Here is a 16,584-nt window from a genome sequence, read left to right as displayed (position 1 = left end):
TCAGCTATTTGTAAGGCTTCCTCAGACAACCATTTTTGCCTTTTTGTATTTCTTTTTCTTGGGAATGCTCTTGATCACTGCCTCCTGTACAATGTCACAAACCTTTGTCCATAGTTCTTCAGACACTCCGTCGGATCTAATCCCTTGAATCTGTTTGTCACTTCCACTGTATAATTGTAAGGGATTCGATTTAGGTCATACCTGAATAGTCTAGTGTTTTTCCCTACTCTCTTCAATTTAAGTCTGAATTTGGCAATAATAAGGAGTTCATGATCTGAGCCACAGTCAGCTCCTGGTCTTATTTTTGCTGACTGTATAGAGCTTCTCCATCTTTGGCTGCAAAGAATATAATCAATCTAACTCAGGGTTGAGCATCTGGTGATGTTCATGTGTAGAGTCATCTCTTGTGATGTTCCATTGATCTATTTTTCTGTTTCTGTACTGGTACTATATTGTTTTGATTACTGCAGCTTTGGGAACTGCTAATAGGGATTATATTTGGAAAAGATGAACTTTTTCCCCTTCATGATTTTGTGTCTTGACAGTAAGTAATTGTAACTTTTATAATCAGGAATGCATTTTCCTTAAAGAAATAAGGAGGAATCCTGCCTGTCAAGACAGTGTCAAGATTGTCACCCACTAAGATTCCACAAATTCCAGCCAAAATGAATCCTTCTTATCTTATATGATCATATTCCTTCATATTTGGCATTTGCATAGTATTTTTCTTCTATGCAGTTATAAGTGCAAGCCTAACAACAATAACCATACTTTCATTTTCAGAAAATGGCAGCTCTTTTATCTCACTTGAACCTGATAATACTATACACAGACAGGGCAGATCCAGTCTCTCGGGCTCTGATTTCTTGGAGGGCGGGTGTTGGGAGTCTTCGTCATTGTTTCCCAGTGCCTCTTACAATGGGTGCTCACTGTGCACTTGCTGGGCTGGATAGAATTCCTCTTCCTGGGCAGTCCTAAGATGGTGGAGGAATAGGACAGGGAGACCACTTTCTCCCCCACAAATTCATCAAAAGAACATTTGAGCGCCAAGCAAATTCCACAGAACAACTTCTGAATGCTGGCAGAGGACATCAGGCACCCAGAAAAGCAGCCCATTGTCTTCAAAAGGAGGTAGGACAAAATATAAAAGATAAAAAGAGAGACAAAAGAGTAGATCCATCCTGGGAAGGGAGTCTGGAAAAAGAGAGAAGTTTCCAAACACCAAGAAACACTCTGGTGGGTTTGTGGCAAGCCTTGGCATCTCAGAGGGCAAAATAACTGGGAGGAAAAATAAATAAATAATTGAAACCCACAGACTACATGCCTAACAGCAACTCCCAGTGGTGCAACAGCCCAGAGGCTCGCATCCCCCACTAGCAAGCCGGGGAGGGACAGGGAGGAGCGGGCGGCATTGCTTAGGATAAGGACCTGGCCTGAATGCCCTGAAGGCAGTCTGAGGGAACTAGCTTGAGATAGCAACCCAGACTGTGGGATAGCTATCCCCGATCCCTCAAAAAGCCCTAACCACCGCCACACATACTCACAAAACAAAGGACTGAGCAGAGCTAGCTGGCTGCAGACTGGCCCATCCCCCGCTGAAGACAGGCAGGTGAGGGCAGCCAGAGCCAGAAGGGGGCAATTGCTGCCCCCAGAGAGGCATCCTATACCAAACTGCAAGCCGACTTCATTGCTAACCAAGACTTCTTGGGATTCTGGACGGTTGACATCCGCCAGGAGGGTCACAGCCAGAGATCAGCTTCCCAGAAGCTACACACGGCACACCTGAGAAGGCACGCTCGTTGTACACCCAGAAAACTGAGCGGCTGGGATGGGGGAGGAGATAAGTCATAGCCTTCAACTGGGGGCAACTACGCACATCAAGGACCTGGTCACCTGAGCTGCTCGGACCTGGGACGGGTGCAAAATGAAGGCCCAACCAAGTCTGTGCCTTTGTGGAGTACCCAAGAACCTGAACCTAAGTGTCTTAGACCTGGGAAGTGCATGCAAACCAGGGCCCATATCAGACAGTTTCCAGCAGAGCAACCTAGAGTCTGAGCAGTGTAGACTGGGAAAGCACACATGTGCAAACCCAGTGTGGCTGAATCATTGTGAACACATGCCAGTGATATTTGTTTGCAGTGTTCCTCCCTCCCTAAAGCACGACTGAACAAGCGAGCCTAAAATAAAATGACCACCATCACGCCCCTTGTGTCAGGACAGAAATTAGACACTGAAGAGACCAGAAACAGAAGAAGCTAAAATAAACAGAGGGAACCACTTTGGAAGTGACAGGTGCAATAGATTAAAACCCTGTAGTTAGCACCGACTACACAGGAAGAGGCCTATAGACCATGAGAAGTACAAGCCGGACCAAGGAACTATCTGAAAAAGAACTGACCCCACACTGTCCACAACAGCTCCAGAGAAAGTCTTAGATATATTTTTACTATTATCATTTTTTAAATTAAAAATATTATTTTATTTTTTGTTATTTTTAAGTTCCCATTATTCCTTTTTCATTTTTATAACCTACTATTAACTTGCCAAAAAAAAAGACCCTATTTTTAAAGCAAACTTCATATATATATATATTTTATAATTTCTGTGACTTTGTGTTTTTTTGGGTGTTTCTTTTAATATTATATTTTGAGAATCTAACCTCTACTCAAGATTTTTTAATCTTTGCTTTTTGGTATTTGTTATCAACTTTGTACCTTTAAGAACCCAATCTTTAGTACCTATTTTTACTTGGGAGAGAGATCACTGGCCTGATTGCTCTCTCCCCCTTTTGACTCTCCTTTTTCTCCACCAGGTCGCCTCTATCTCCCCCCTCCCCCTTTTCTTCTCTACCCAACTTGGTGAATCTCTTTGTGTGCTCCAGGCTGTGGAGAACACTTAGGGAACTGATTACTGGCTGAATCTGTCTCTCTCCTTTTGATTCCCCCTTTTATCCTCCTGGCCACCTCTGTCTCCTTCCTCCCTCTTCTAGTCTCTGTGTAACTCCATGAACATCTCTGAGGGATCCAGACTGTGGAGAGCACATAGGGAAGTGATTACTGGCTAGCTTGCTCTCTCCCCTTTTGATTCCCCCTCTCCTCCTGGTCACCTCTGTCTCCCTCCTCCCTCTTCTCTTTTCCATGTAACTCTGTGTACCTCTCTGGGTGTCCCTCGCTGTGGAGAAACTTTTCATCATTAACCTAGATGTTTTATCATTGGTGCTGTATAGATGGAGAAGTCTTGAGGCTACTGCAAGAATAAGACTGAAAACCAGAGGCAGAAGGCTTAAGTCCAAATCCTGAGAACACCAAAGAACTCCTGAATCCAGGGAACATTAATCGATAGGAGCTCATCAAACGCCTCCATGCTGCTGCTGCTGCTGCTGCTAAGTCACTTCAGTCGTGTCCGACTCTGTGCGACCCCATAGATGGCAGCCCACCAGGCTCCCCTGTCCCTGGGATTCCATTTCCTTCTCCAATGCATGAAAGTGAAGTCGCTCGGTCATGTCTGACTCTTAGCGACCCCATGGACTGCAGCCTACCAGGCTCCTCCATCCATGGGATTTTCCAGGCAAGAGTACTGGAGTGGGGTGCCATTGCCTCCATACCTACACTGAAACCAAGCACCACCCAAGGGCCAACAAGCTCCAGAGCAAGACATACCACACAAATTCTCCAGAAACACAGGAACATAACCCTGAGCCTCAATATACAGGCTGACCAAAGTCACACCAAACCCAATGACATCTCAGAAGTTATTACTGGACACTTCATTGCACTTCAGAAAGAAGAAATCCAGCTCCACCCACCAGAACACCGACACAAGCTTCCCTAACCAGAAAACTTTGACAAGCCACCCATCCAACCCCGCCCACAGCAAGGAACCCCCACAATAAAGAGGAACCACCAACTGCCAGAATACAGAAAGGCCACCACAAACACAGCAATATAAACAAGAGGAAAAAGCAGAGAAATACCCAGCAGGTAAAGGAACAGGATAAATGCCCACCAAACCAAACAAGAGAGAAAGAGATAGGGAATCTACCTGATAAAGAATTCCGAATAATGATAGTGAAAATGATGCAAAATCTTGAAAACAAATTGGAGTTACAGATAAATAGCCTGGAAACAAGGATCGAGAAGATGCAAGAAAGGTTTAACAAGGACCTAGAAGAAATAAAAAAGAGTCAATATATAATGAATAATGCAATAAATGAGATCAAAAACACTCTGGAGGGAACCAACAGTAGAATAACGGAGGCAGAAGATAGGATAAGTGAGGTAGAAGATAGAATGGTAGAAATAAATGAAATAGAGATGAAAAAGAATTAAAAGAAATGAGGACAACCTCAGAGACTTCTGGGACAATGTTAAACACCCCAACATTTGAATCATAGGAGTCCCAGAAGAAGAAGACAAAAAGAAAGACCATGAGAAAATACTTGAGGAGATAATAGTTGAAAACTTCCCTAAAATGGAGAAGGAAATAATCACCCAAGTCCAAGAAACCCAGAGAGTCCCAAACAGGATAAACCCAAGGCAAAACACCCCAAGACACATATTAATCAAATTCACAAAGATCAAACACAAAGAACAAATATTAAAAGCAGCAAGGGAAAAACAACAAATAACACACAAGGGGATTCCCATAAGGATAACAGCTGACGTTTCAATAGAAATTCTTCAGGCCAGAAGGGAATGGCAGGACATACTTCAAGTGATGAAAGAAAACAACCTACAGCCCAGATTACTGTACCCAGCAAGGATCTCATTCAAGTATGAAGGAGAAATCAAAAGCTTTACAGACAAGCAAAAGCTGAGAGAATTCAGCACCACCAAACCAGCTCTCCAACAAATGCTAAAGGATCTTCTCTAGACAGGAAACACAGAAAGGGTGTGTAAACTCGAACTCAAAACAATAAAGTAAATGGCAATGGGATCATACTTATCAATAATTACCTTAAATGTAAATGAGCTGAATGCCCCAACCAAAAGACAAAAACTAGCTGAATGGATACAAAAACAAGACCCCTATATATGTTGTCTACAAGAGACCCACCTCGAAACAAGGGAGACATACAGACTGAAAGTAAAGGGCTAGAAAAAGATATTCCATGCAAACAGAGACCAAAAGAAAGCAGGAGTAGCAATACTCATATCAGATAAAATAGACTTTAAAACAAAGGCTGTAAAAAGAGACAAAGAGAGACCCTATGTAATGATCAAAGGATCAATCTAAGAAGATATAACAATCATAAATATATATGCACCCAACATGTAGCACCACAATATGTAAGACAAATGCTAACAAGTATGAAAGGGGAAATTAACAATAATACAATAATAGTGGGAGACTTTAATACCCCACTCACACCTATGGATAGAACAACTAAGCAGAAAATTAACAAGGAAACACAAACTTTAAATGATACAATAGACCAGTTAGATCTAATTGATATCTATAGGACATTTCACCCCCGAAAAATGAATTTCACCTTTTTCTCAAGTGCACATGGAACCTTCTCCACGATAGATCACATCCTGGGCCATAAATCTAGCCTTGGTAAATTCAAAAAAACTGAAATCATTCCAAGCATCTTTTCTGACCACAATGCAGTAAGATTAGATCTCAATTATAGGAGAAAAACTATTAAAAATCCCAACATATGGAGGCTGAACAACACGCTGCTGAATACCCAACAAATCACAGAAGAAATCAAAAAAGAAATCAAAATATGTATAGAAACAAATGAAAATGAAAACACAACAACCCAAAGCCTGTGGGACACTGTAAAAGCTGTACTAAGGGGAAGGTTCATAGCAATACAGGCTTACGGCAAGAAACAAGAAAAAAGTCAAATAACCTAACTCTACACCTAAAGCAACTTGAAAAGGAAGAAATTATGAACCCCAGGGTTAGTTAGAAGGAAAGAAATCTTAAAAATTAGGGCAGAAATAAAAAGAAACAAAAGAGACCATAGCAAAAATCAACAAAACCAAAAGCCGGTTCTTTGAGAAGATAAATAAAACTGACAAACCATTAGCCAGACTCATCAAGAAACAAAGGGAGAAAAATCAGAATTAGAAATGAAAATGGAGAGATCACAGCAGACAACACAGAAATACAAAGGATCATAAGAGACTATTATCAGCAACTATATGCAAATAAAATGGACAACTTGGAAGGAATGGAAAAATTCTTAGAAAAGTACAACTTTTCAAAATTGAACCAGGAAGAAATAGAAAATCTTTTTTTTTTTAAGAAATAGAAAATCTTAACAGACTCATCACAAGCACGGAAATTGAAACTGTAGTCAGAAATCTTCCAACAAACAAAAGCCCAGGACCAGACGGCTTCACAGCTGAATTCTACCAAAAATTTAGAGAAGAACTAACACCTATCCTACTCAAACTCTTCCAGAAAATTGCAGAGGAAGGTAAACTTCCAAACTCATTCTATGAGGCCGCCATCACTCTAATACCAAAACCTGACAAAGATGCCACAAAAAAAGAAAACTACAGGCCAATATCACTGATGAACATGGATGCAAAAATCCCTAACAAAATTCTAGCAAACAGAATCCAACAACATATTTAAAAGATCATATATCATGACCAAGTGGGCTTTATCGCAGAGATGCAAGGATTCTTCAGTATCCACAAATCAATCAATGTAATACACCACATTAACAAATTGAAAAATAAAAGCCATATTATTATCTCAATAGATGCAGAGAAAGCCTTTGACAAAATTCAACATCCATTTATGATAAAGATCCTCCAGAAAGCAGGAATAGAAGGAACATACCTCAACATAATAAAAGCTATATATGACAAACCCTCAGCAAACATTATCTTCAATGGTGAAAAATTGAAAGCATTTCCCCTAAAGTCAGGAACAAGACAAGTGTGCCCACTCTCACCACTACTATTCAACATACTTTGGAAGTTTTGGCCACAGCAGTCAGAGCAGAAAAAGAAATCAAAGGAATCCAGATTGGAAAAGAAGAAGTAAAATTCTCACTGTTTGCAGATGACATGATCCTCTACATAGAAAACCCTAAAGACTCCACCAGAAAATTACTAGAGCTAATCAATGAATATAGTAAATTTGCAGGATATAAAATTAACACACAGAAATCCCTTGCATTCCTATACACTAACAATGAGAAAACAGAGAAATCAAGGAAACAACTCCATTCACCATTGCAACAAAAAGAATAAAATACTTAGGAATATATCTACCTAAAGAAACTAAAGACCTATATATAGAAAACTATAAAACACTGGTGAAAGAAATCAAAGAGGACACTAATAGATGGAGAAATATACCGTATTAATGGATCAGAAGAATCAATATAGTGAAAATGAGTGTACTACCCAAAGCAATCTATAGATTCAATACAATCCCTATCAAGTTACCAATGGTATTATTCAGAGAACTAGAACAAATAATTTCACAATTTGTATGGAAATACAAAAAACCTCAAATAGCCAAAGCAATCTTGAGAAAGAAGAATGGAGCTGGAGGAATCAACCTGTCTGACTTCAATCTCTACTACAAAGCCACAGCCATCAAGACAGTATAGTACTGGCACAAAGACAGAAATATAGATCAATGGAACAAAATAGAAAGCCCAGAGATAAATCCATGCACCTATGGACACCTTATCTTTGACAAAGGAGGCAAGAATATACAATGGAGAAAAGACAATCTCTTTAACAAGTGGTGCTGGGAAAACTGGTCAACCACTTGCAAAAGAATGAAACTAGAACACTTTCTAACACCATACACAAAAATAAACTCAAAATGGATTAAAGATCTAAATGTAAGACCAGAAACTATAAAACTCCTAGAGGAGAACATAGGCAAAACACTCTCCAACATAAATCACAGCAGGATCCTCTATAACCCACCTCCCAGAATATTGGAAATAAAAGCAAAAATAAACAAATGGGACCTAATCAAAATTAAAAGCTTCTGCACAGCAAAGGAAACTATAAGCAAGGTGAAAAGACAGCCTTCAGAATGGGAGAAATAATAGCAAATGAAGCAACGGACAAAGAATTAATCTCAAAAATATACAAGCAACTCCTGCAGCTCAATTCCAGAAAAATGAACGACCCAATCAAAAAATGGGCCAAAGAACTAAATAGACATTTCTCCAAAGAAGACATACAGATGGCTAACAGACACATGAAAAGATACTCAACATCACTCATTATCAGAGAAATGCAAATCAAAACCACAATGAGGTATGATTTCACACCAGTCAGAATGGCTGCGATCCAAAAGTCTACAAGCAATAAATGCTGGAGAGGGTGTGGAGAAAAGGGAACCCTCTTACACTGTTGGTGGGAATGCAAACTAGTACAGCCACTATGGAGAACAGAGATTCCTTAAAAAACTGGAAATAGAACTGCCATGTGACCCAGCAATCCCACTGCTGGGCATACACACCGAGAAAACCAGAATCGAAAGAGACACATGTACCCCAATGTTCATCACAGCACTGTTTATAATAGCCAGGACATGGAAGCAACCTAGATGTCCATCAGCAGATGAATGGATAAGAAAGCTGTGGTACATAGACACAATGGAATATTACTCCGCCATTAAAAAGAATACATTTGAATCAGTTCTAATGAGGTGGATGAAGCTGGAGCCTATTTATACAGAGTGAAGTAAGCCAGAAAGAAAAACACCAATACCGTATACTAACGCATATATATGGAATTTAGAAAGAAGGTAATGATAACCCTGTATGCGAGACAGCAAAAGAGACACAGATGTATTGAACAGTCTTTTGGACTCTGTGGGAGAAGGCAAGGGCAGGATGATATGGGAGAATGGCATTGAAACATGTAAAATATCATATGTGACACGAATCACCAGTTCAGGTTTGATGCATGATACAGGGTGCTTGGGGCTGGTGCACTGGTATGACCCAGAGGGATGGGATGGGGAGGGAGGTGGGGGGGGTCGGTTTCAGGATGGGGAACACATGTACACTCATGGCGGATTCAAGTTAATGTATGGCAAAACCAATACAATATTGTAAAATAAATAAATTTTAAAAATTAAAATAGAAGAATTCCTCTTCCCATGATAAACTTGTTTCCAGTCAATCCTGACCTCAGAAGGACTGGATGGCAGCATAAATGCACCAGTTGATGGGATGTCATGGGTGCAGGTAAAGCCTTTTCTTCTCTCCTGAAACTGATGCCATTATGCCAGCCCATAGGGATGAATTTTCTGGGTTAGGGTGTTTCTGCCCCAGTTAGAGTGGTAAGTGTCCCTGGGATCATAATGCACTCCCCATATGTCACAGAACATTCCTCAAAGGCTGCCCCAAGTGTCACATGGGAAGTAGAAACCAAAGCCACACTGGGGGTGAGGAGCTGGGAATAGGTGAGGCGACAGTCCCAGAGTACCCCTTCTCTGCCTCTTGCTTCTAGCTGTGGAGCCATTACTGGTATGAGTAAAGCATACTGCCAGGGTGTGAAGCAGTCTATAAGAACAGACAGCCTGGAGTTGGGCTTCAAGGGTGCTATTGGTGGGGTGGGCATGGAGGTTGTAGGTGAGTACCTCTCTCTCTTTATTGGTCTTTCTCTTTGTGATTTGTGTTTTTCTTCTGCTTAAATGGCTGATAAGGTAAAGAAGAAGCCAGGTTCTCATTCTTCCTCCTGCATCCCTAACATACACACCTTAAAATAAGCCTCAGATACCAGAGTAGGACCCAAGGGAAAAGGGAACCTGTGGAAGAGGCAGAAGCTCCCCACAAGGTCCAAACAGAGAAGCCTGGTGCCACCCCAAAACCCAGCTCACCAGTTGAAAGGACCTAAAAGAGACTTAAGGCTATTGTAAATTTGGCAAGCACGGATATCAGTTTCCAAACTAATTGAAATCTCTCTTTGTGTCGCTCCTCTTTTGAACTCCCATTCTCCTGAGGTTTGGGCAGAAATTTCTGTATCTAAACAACTTGGCTATCCCCTTGGGAAATTGTTCCTTTAAGGGTTTTAGACTTTTGGAAACCAAGGTGAGAACTTCCTTTCATTCTGCTTTCTGTCCTCCTGCAGCCCTTCCTTGAGGTGTTGGATGAACAACAGCTTTGTCATTTGAATCCAAGCACGTGCAAAAGGAAAAAAACAAACCAGTTGCTATCTCACAGATGATATCCTGCTGTGTAAGTAGTTCTTTTCCTGTAGAAGTGACAAGAGGCTAAGGCAGAGGAGCTCATGGGGGAGGGTTTGGGGGTTCAGGATTCCTGTTGTGTCTTCTTTGGAGACAAGAATTGACAATGAGCAGTTGTCCCCTTAACAAGAAAAGAGGGATAAAATTTTTGAACAATCATTTATTTTAAAATTTTACATAATCTTTGGATAATTCAGAAATAGCTTAGGACATGATTCAGAAGTTTCTGAGACTGATGTCTCAACTCCAGGCCAACATCAATAGCTTTTTGATTGAGATGGAAAGATTGGAAGACTTCATGATAGAGAATGAACAGATAGCTACTGAATAAAACAGAACAGCTTAGAGACAGTGGCTTTCCTACAAGACACAGTCATAATTTTTAAATTACCTGTCACAAATATAAAACATTTAATCAGACTAATGAGAGTATCCACATCTTATCTGCATTCTACCCGTTTCCAGGTTGAGAAAGCACAATTAAATTAAGTTGATCTCTTAATAATAACACATAAAAGCTAAGCATCTACCCAGTGTAGTCTCAGTGTCCATACCAATATCTCTCTCCTGGCAATGGAATGCCATCTCCCTCTGCACTCCATGCTCACGATTCAATGACTCCCAGGAATTCTTGGGCCCAGAGACATGGAAAAGCCTGGGGTCACAGCGGCCAGTGGCCCAAGTGCTCTGCCCATCCCAGAGAGGATCAGGCCTGAGGAGGGACACGTTCTGCACCCTCCACTCCCTCGGATGGTTGCCAGGGTGTTCCAAGCAGGGTAGGTATTATTGTCTCCCAATAGGACATTACATTCCCTGAGGACAAAGCCCACTCTCTGGCCTGCTTCACAGCAGGATGCTGCCAGGTGTGGGCACAGGGCAGGATCTTAGTAAAGGAAGGAAGGAATCCAGCGTGCACTGAGCACCTGCCTTCTCCCGGCTAACCCTCATAGCACCTGTGAGGCAGGCTCACCACCCATTTTACAAGTGTGGAAATAGGCTCAGAGAGGAGAATTTGCCCATGGTGGCATGGTGAGTAATAGGGGAGCATCACTTTGAAAACCCAGGGCTTCTCACTCCAGAGCTCTTTCTACTGCCTGCACAAGCCAGCGGTTTGACCATGAATGAGTACTCCAGCTCCACAACAACTGGTCTGGACCTCAAACATTCAAGACCCATGAGCACATGGGGCTAGCTCAGGAGTCCAGAAGCTGGTCCAGTCTAGTGTGGCTCCCCATCAGGGGAGGGGACTTAGCACAATGGTCCAGAGTGTGTGTGGATAGACCACAGCAGACAGACCTCTCCAGAGGCTTTGATGTTGCTCCCTTGTAGGCGGGGGTGGGGGCACAGCACTCTGATACACCTGGTGAGAATTAGTCATGATCTCCAAGGTTCTGACCTCCAAGAGCGACTCTTAAGTCCTAGGAAACCATGTTCCCAATCCCTGAGAGGCCTTTCACAAAAGGCCCATGAAGGGTAAAAAAAAAAAAAAAAAAAGTCAGGAAATTTTAAAATGGAAAATGCTTAAAAGTAATTTGGGAGCAGGAAGATTAAAGGGAAAAACAGGATAGCAGGAGGAGGTTTGGGGGTGGGCATCAAAAAGGAAGACTTGGATAGGCTGTGCACACCCAGCTGGTAGGCTAGGCTAGGCTCAGGCCAGGCGAGCTGGGGAAATCAGGGTTTTGGCATCTGGCTTGCCTGGTATCTGTATGGGGCTTCAGTTGATGCCTCAGACATGAGGGGGTTTCCTCAAAAAGTACCTTGAGCCTGTAAACTCAGGCAGATCTTAAATACAGGTAATAAAGGCAGATAGGAAAACACATCTCAGATGACTTAGACAAAATCTGCTTGACATGTTTCTCCTCTTCTAAAATCCACTTCACAGCCCCCAGCTCCATGAAGCCCTCTATGACCCACTGACACGGGAAGAGTGTGGTCCCTCCTGGGTGCAAAAACAGCCACACAGCAAGCCCACACCCACAAGTCCCTGTGCATCAAGCACAGTGAATCCATCTGGTCCCTCACACTGATCTATATGCAACTTGAGGATGAAGCTGCTGCCACTACTGCTGCTAAGTCGCTTCAGTCGTGTCCGACTCTGTGCAAACCCATAGATGGCAGCCCACCAGGCTCCCCCGTTCCTGGGATTCTCCAGGCAAGAACACTGGAGTGGGTTGCCATTTCCTTCTCCAATGCACGAATGTGAAAAGTGAAAGTGAAGTCGCTCAGTCGTGTCTGACTCTTCACGACCCCATGGACTGCAGCCTACCAGGCTCCTCCGCCCATGGGATTGTCCAGGCAAGAGTACTGGAGTGGGGTGCCATCGCCTTCTCTGTGAGGATAGAGACTGTACCTTTTTTCCTGTTTCCCTGGTTCACAATAACAACATCATTCTGGTGGGGAAAGCAGACCAGTTTTGGCAGCCCTGGTGGGAAAGGTGGATCTTGCATTTACCTAGGTTGGGGGCGGGAGGACCCTCTCTGGAGGGAATGCTAAACGGGTAAACATGAGTGAGACAGGAGGCTCTGGGTTCACACCCCCCCATGACAACAGGGCAGGCTGGGCTGGGGGCCCTGCCCTTGAGTTTCTGAAGTCCCAGGGCTCTTGCTGCCTGAAGTGTGGGCTCTGATTATTCAGGCACACAGTCTTCCTTCTCAGGCCTGGGGTGGCCAGAAGACTGGCTGATGGGGAAGGGTAAGGGGGCCTGGCTGGGGAGCTTATGCTCCGCAGCGAATTGTCCGGAAGCCAGGCAGTGTAGCTTTTCCAAGCAGGTAGATGTCCTCATCTGTGCCGAGGTTGAGGTGCTTCACCATGTTCTTCTCAAAGAGGAGTGGGTGGTAGGCGCCCATTGTGCAAGCACTGTCGAAATACCTCTGATAGTAGTAGCACACATCAGTCTTGCGCTTGGATGGGAGGAACTCATAAATATCCACCTGGTCACACAGTGACATCATAATGGCAATGCCTGGAGAGGAGAGCAGAGGTGAGTCCTACGCAACAACCCACCCTGGCTCCCCGGAGTTCTGCCCAGGGAGCCCCACAGCTTATGCCCTGAAAGCTGGAGAGGTATGTCTGGAATGTCTGTTTATGAGTGTGAGTTGCTCCAGTAAACCCATCCAACAGGCTGCTCCTCAGGGTGCAGGGCTCACAAACCTTCGTATGCTTAGCACCCAGGTCAGAGCCCGGTGCCCAGCAGGTCCTCCCTAAACATTAATGAATTGAAGGGCTCCACCATCAGCCAATGAACTGATCACTGTCAAGAAGCTCTATGAAGAGAGAGGGCAAGGTGACTGAGGAGACGGAACCATTCCATGCAGATATTACTTTCTCTCATGTCTGTATCTTGGATGAGCCTCATAGCTGGTTATTTGGGAGGTGTTTCTTACACTAGTACCTGGTGAAACACTGTAGGGAAGGAAGGCTTCGTGCCTCAGGTGGGAGGAGGACAGCTGTTACAGGAGCATGCACTGGTCTGTATTGATGGGCTCAGTCAGAAGAGAGGAGCTGAGAGTGGTGGGTGGCGCGCTCAGGGAGGGGTACAGAACACAGAGGTGCAGACCCAACAAGAGATGGGGGATGCCTCCCATCCCCCATGCTTGTCGCCACCTGGCTCAGTCATCTCCTGCAGGACACATCCCTCTCAGGGCCTCAGGTTCTCCACCTGTCCCAAGGGGGTGATCTACACACTCTCCCTACCACATAGGCTGCTGTTCAGATGCAATAAGATCATAGCTCTAAGACTGCTCTTGTCAACCATCAATATAGGGAACTTTTATGATGAACAGTTCTTACTAACAGCAAAATTGTAAACTGCTAGCAGCAGCTCTGTTCCAGAAGAATTAGACATGGGGAAAGCCCTGTTAACCCCCTCCAGCTGTCCCCTACCCTGGTATGATGGGCGAGAAAAGACATATGCAACTAAGTGATGATGGCCCAGCAGTCATGCTTCCAGATGAGGGGAGGGAGGCTTCTATGAGAGCGGGCTCTCATGAGCCCCCTGGAGCACTGGTGTGGCGGCTGGCAAGGGCTCTGGCCATGAGGGATGGGCAAGGGGGAAGGACTGCTGGTGGAGGCGACAGCACAAGCAAAGGCAGGCAGCAGGGCAACAGGAGAGTGTCCCTAGGATGCTCTCCATCTACTCCTGCTCAAAGGGGTCCAGGAAGTACCCCCAAGGCACCTATCCAAAAGTTGAAGAGAAAGGCATAAAGCAGATGGGATACTGAAAGCACCTTCATCTCTATCAGGAAATGCCCCCACAAGGAAGAGGCAAACACAGTTCCGCCCTGAGGGAGCTGCAGTCTAATAGGGAAGGCAGGTGGGTATCTGGCAGAAAGTGCCTGTGCTCCAGCTGAACTCAGAGTGAGAGGCAGTGAGGGGCAGACAGGCCATGAGGGCAGCGAGCTGTGGAGTAAGTCCAAGAAGAAAGCCTGCAGCCAGCGCTCAGGGCCCTCAGCACTCTGGCCCCAGCCACCACCCCCCCACCACCAACCAGCACCCACAACTCCATTTGTGACCCCCAAACCAAGTGCAGCTTCACCACTCAGACTTCTCTCAGGGCCACAGATAGGGAGGCCACTAGGTGAAATTCTGAATATTATTGATTCTTCTTTTTTCTTCAGATTCTAATATGGCTCAGGACAATAATGGCATTATTATTGATCCTTTATCTAAAATTTTAATATTTTGTCTATCATGAAATTTTTCACTGTGATTTTTTAAAAGACACTATTAAGATATCATTTGCTTCTGAATTTCATGGCAGCTCCTTAAATTGTACATCTGAAGTAGGTGTCTGGCTGGCCTCACCCAAGTCCCAGCCCTACTCCTCCTGCCTCATCTTTTCTGTGCTTCCCTTTTTACTCCATCTCCACTTGCCAAATCTCCCCTTTCCCAGGCCTAGTCCTGTTCTCCACAAAGTTCTCAGGCTGTCTTCCTAGAAGGGGTCCTCTCTCCTATGGCACCAAGCTGGTCACGCTTTCCTGGCACAAACTGAATGTTGCCTCAGACATCTGACCGAATGCTCCCACTGGACACCCTGAAGTTAAGAAGATTCTATCGTATTGATCTCTGTGTCTTAGTTGGAATTTGCCTCAGCATAAAAATATAGCAAAAAACTAGCAACTGTTTGGCAAATGAACAAACAAATGAGACCCCAGAAGAAAGCTACTCTATTGTAGAGACAAGCACCAGAGGTCTTTCTCAGACATGGACTCACCGAGCATCCCAGAGGATGGGGGATTTGGCTGGATCAGCTCTGAGGAGATTTCTTGAATGATGTCCCACAGCTCCCAAGGCATCTGGGGCTTGAGGATGTAAAAGGGCTGATCAGGATGCAGCTTACGATAGCTCTTGAAGTTATTGAAGAAACTGTAGTCGGGATTTCTGTACCACTGAAAAAGAAGGAAGAGGTCTCCTCAAGGAGAGCAATGGGCTGGTCTGCTGCCACCCCGACGTTCATCATCCTCTGAGGACTAGGGGAGGTGGGGAGGGACCACTCCTGGCAGACTCCTGAGAGACATCCCTTCATCAAGATAGACTCCATGCTTCTCCTCCATATCACAGCTCTCACTTGATAGCAGGGCACCCAGCACATAGCCTGCGCTCACAGGGACATTTGATCTTGGTGACCACGGAACAGCTTCAGACCTCAGGATCACAGACTGGGAAAGATATCAGAGCTGAGAGGGGCTCTTGGCCCTATCTAACCCCACCTCTCTTTTTTAAAGGGGTGAAAACTGGGACCCAGATTGCCACAGCTGTGGACTCACAGTCCTTGACCTGACTCAGGCAAATTTCAGTTCTAAGTGAGATCAGTGCAAAACTGTAAACTGAGGTAGGCAGAGGAGGGTGCCAGGGATCACCAGAGCCTGTCAGCTACCAGTGTGTCCAGCATGAGAATTGAGTCTACCAAGGAGAGTGCTCTCTGTCCCTCCTCCTTAAAGCTTTTCTCCTGTGGCCACTGCAGCCCATGCCGGGGAGAGGCCAGCTGACTTGTGTGACAAACAGTGAGAGGCCAGAGAAGCTAGGGCCCAGCAGGACTGAGGCTCTGTTGCAGATCTGGGCCCTCTGCTTAGCAAATCGAGTCCCAGGCAGATAACCCTACCCCCACCACCACATTCGGTTTTCCTCATCTGTAAAATGGGAATAACCATGCTTCTGCCTACTTCTTTCTGTTGCTATGAGAGTGAAATGAAAAGTGTCTGGAAACTGAAGTGTGGGACAAGTAATATTGTGTATAGGAGAGATAGTAGCAACTGTCTATGCCTGCTACTGCTCATCAGAAATAATTATTACATGAACACAATCCACCCCAGATGGTGGGAAATCCAGCCACTATTACTCCTGATACAGACCATAGTTGGGAGACAAATACATAGCAATGCAGGGCAGGCATGG

General features: G+C 44.4%; 1 protein-coding gene across 5 annotated transcripts in view; it reads right to left on the bottom strand.

Annotated features, from left to right (window-relative positions):
- Positions 1-10,333: 10,333 nt before the first annotated feature.
- Positions 10,334-16,584, bottom strand: part of ST6GAL1 (ST6 beta-galactoside alpha-2,6-sialyltransferase 1) — a 142,439-nt gene continuing 136,188 nt past the window's right edge. For all 5 annotated transcript variants that reach the window (XM_040252879.1, XM_040252915.1, XM_040252897.1 and 2 more), the window contains 2 exons: positions 15,404-15,578; positions 10,334-13,153 (listed from right to left, as the gene is read on the bottom strand). In XM_040252879.1, the coding sequence (XP_040108813.1) occupies positions 12,906-13,153; positions 15,404-15,578 (423 nt within the window). In that variant the 3' untranslated portion in view covers positions 10,334-12,905. The remainder of the gene's footprint in view (positions 13,154-15,403; positions 15,579-16,584) is intronic.

The sequence above is a fragment of the Oryx dammah genome, unplaced genomic scaffold (assembly GCF_014754425.2).
Source record: "Oryx dammah isolate SB20612 unplaced genomic scaffold, SCBI_Odam_1.1 HiC_scaffold_2, whole genome shotgun sequence".
Lineage (NCBI taxonomy): Eukaryota > Metazoa > Chordata > Mammalia > Artiodactyla > Bovidae > Oryx > Oryx dammah.
The sequence above is the reverse complement of the archived record's forward strand: the minus strand, read 5'-3'. Positions and strand labels throughout refer to the sequence as shown.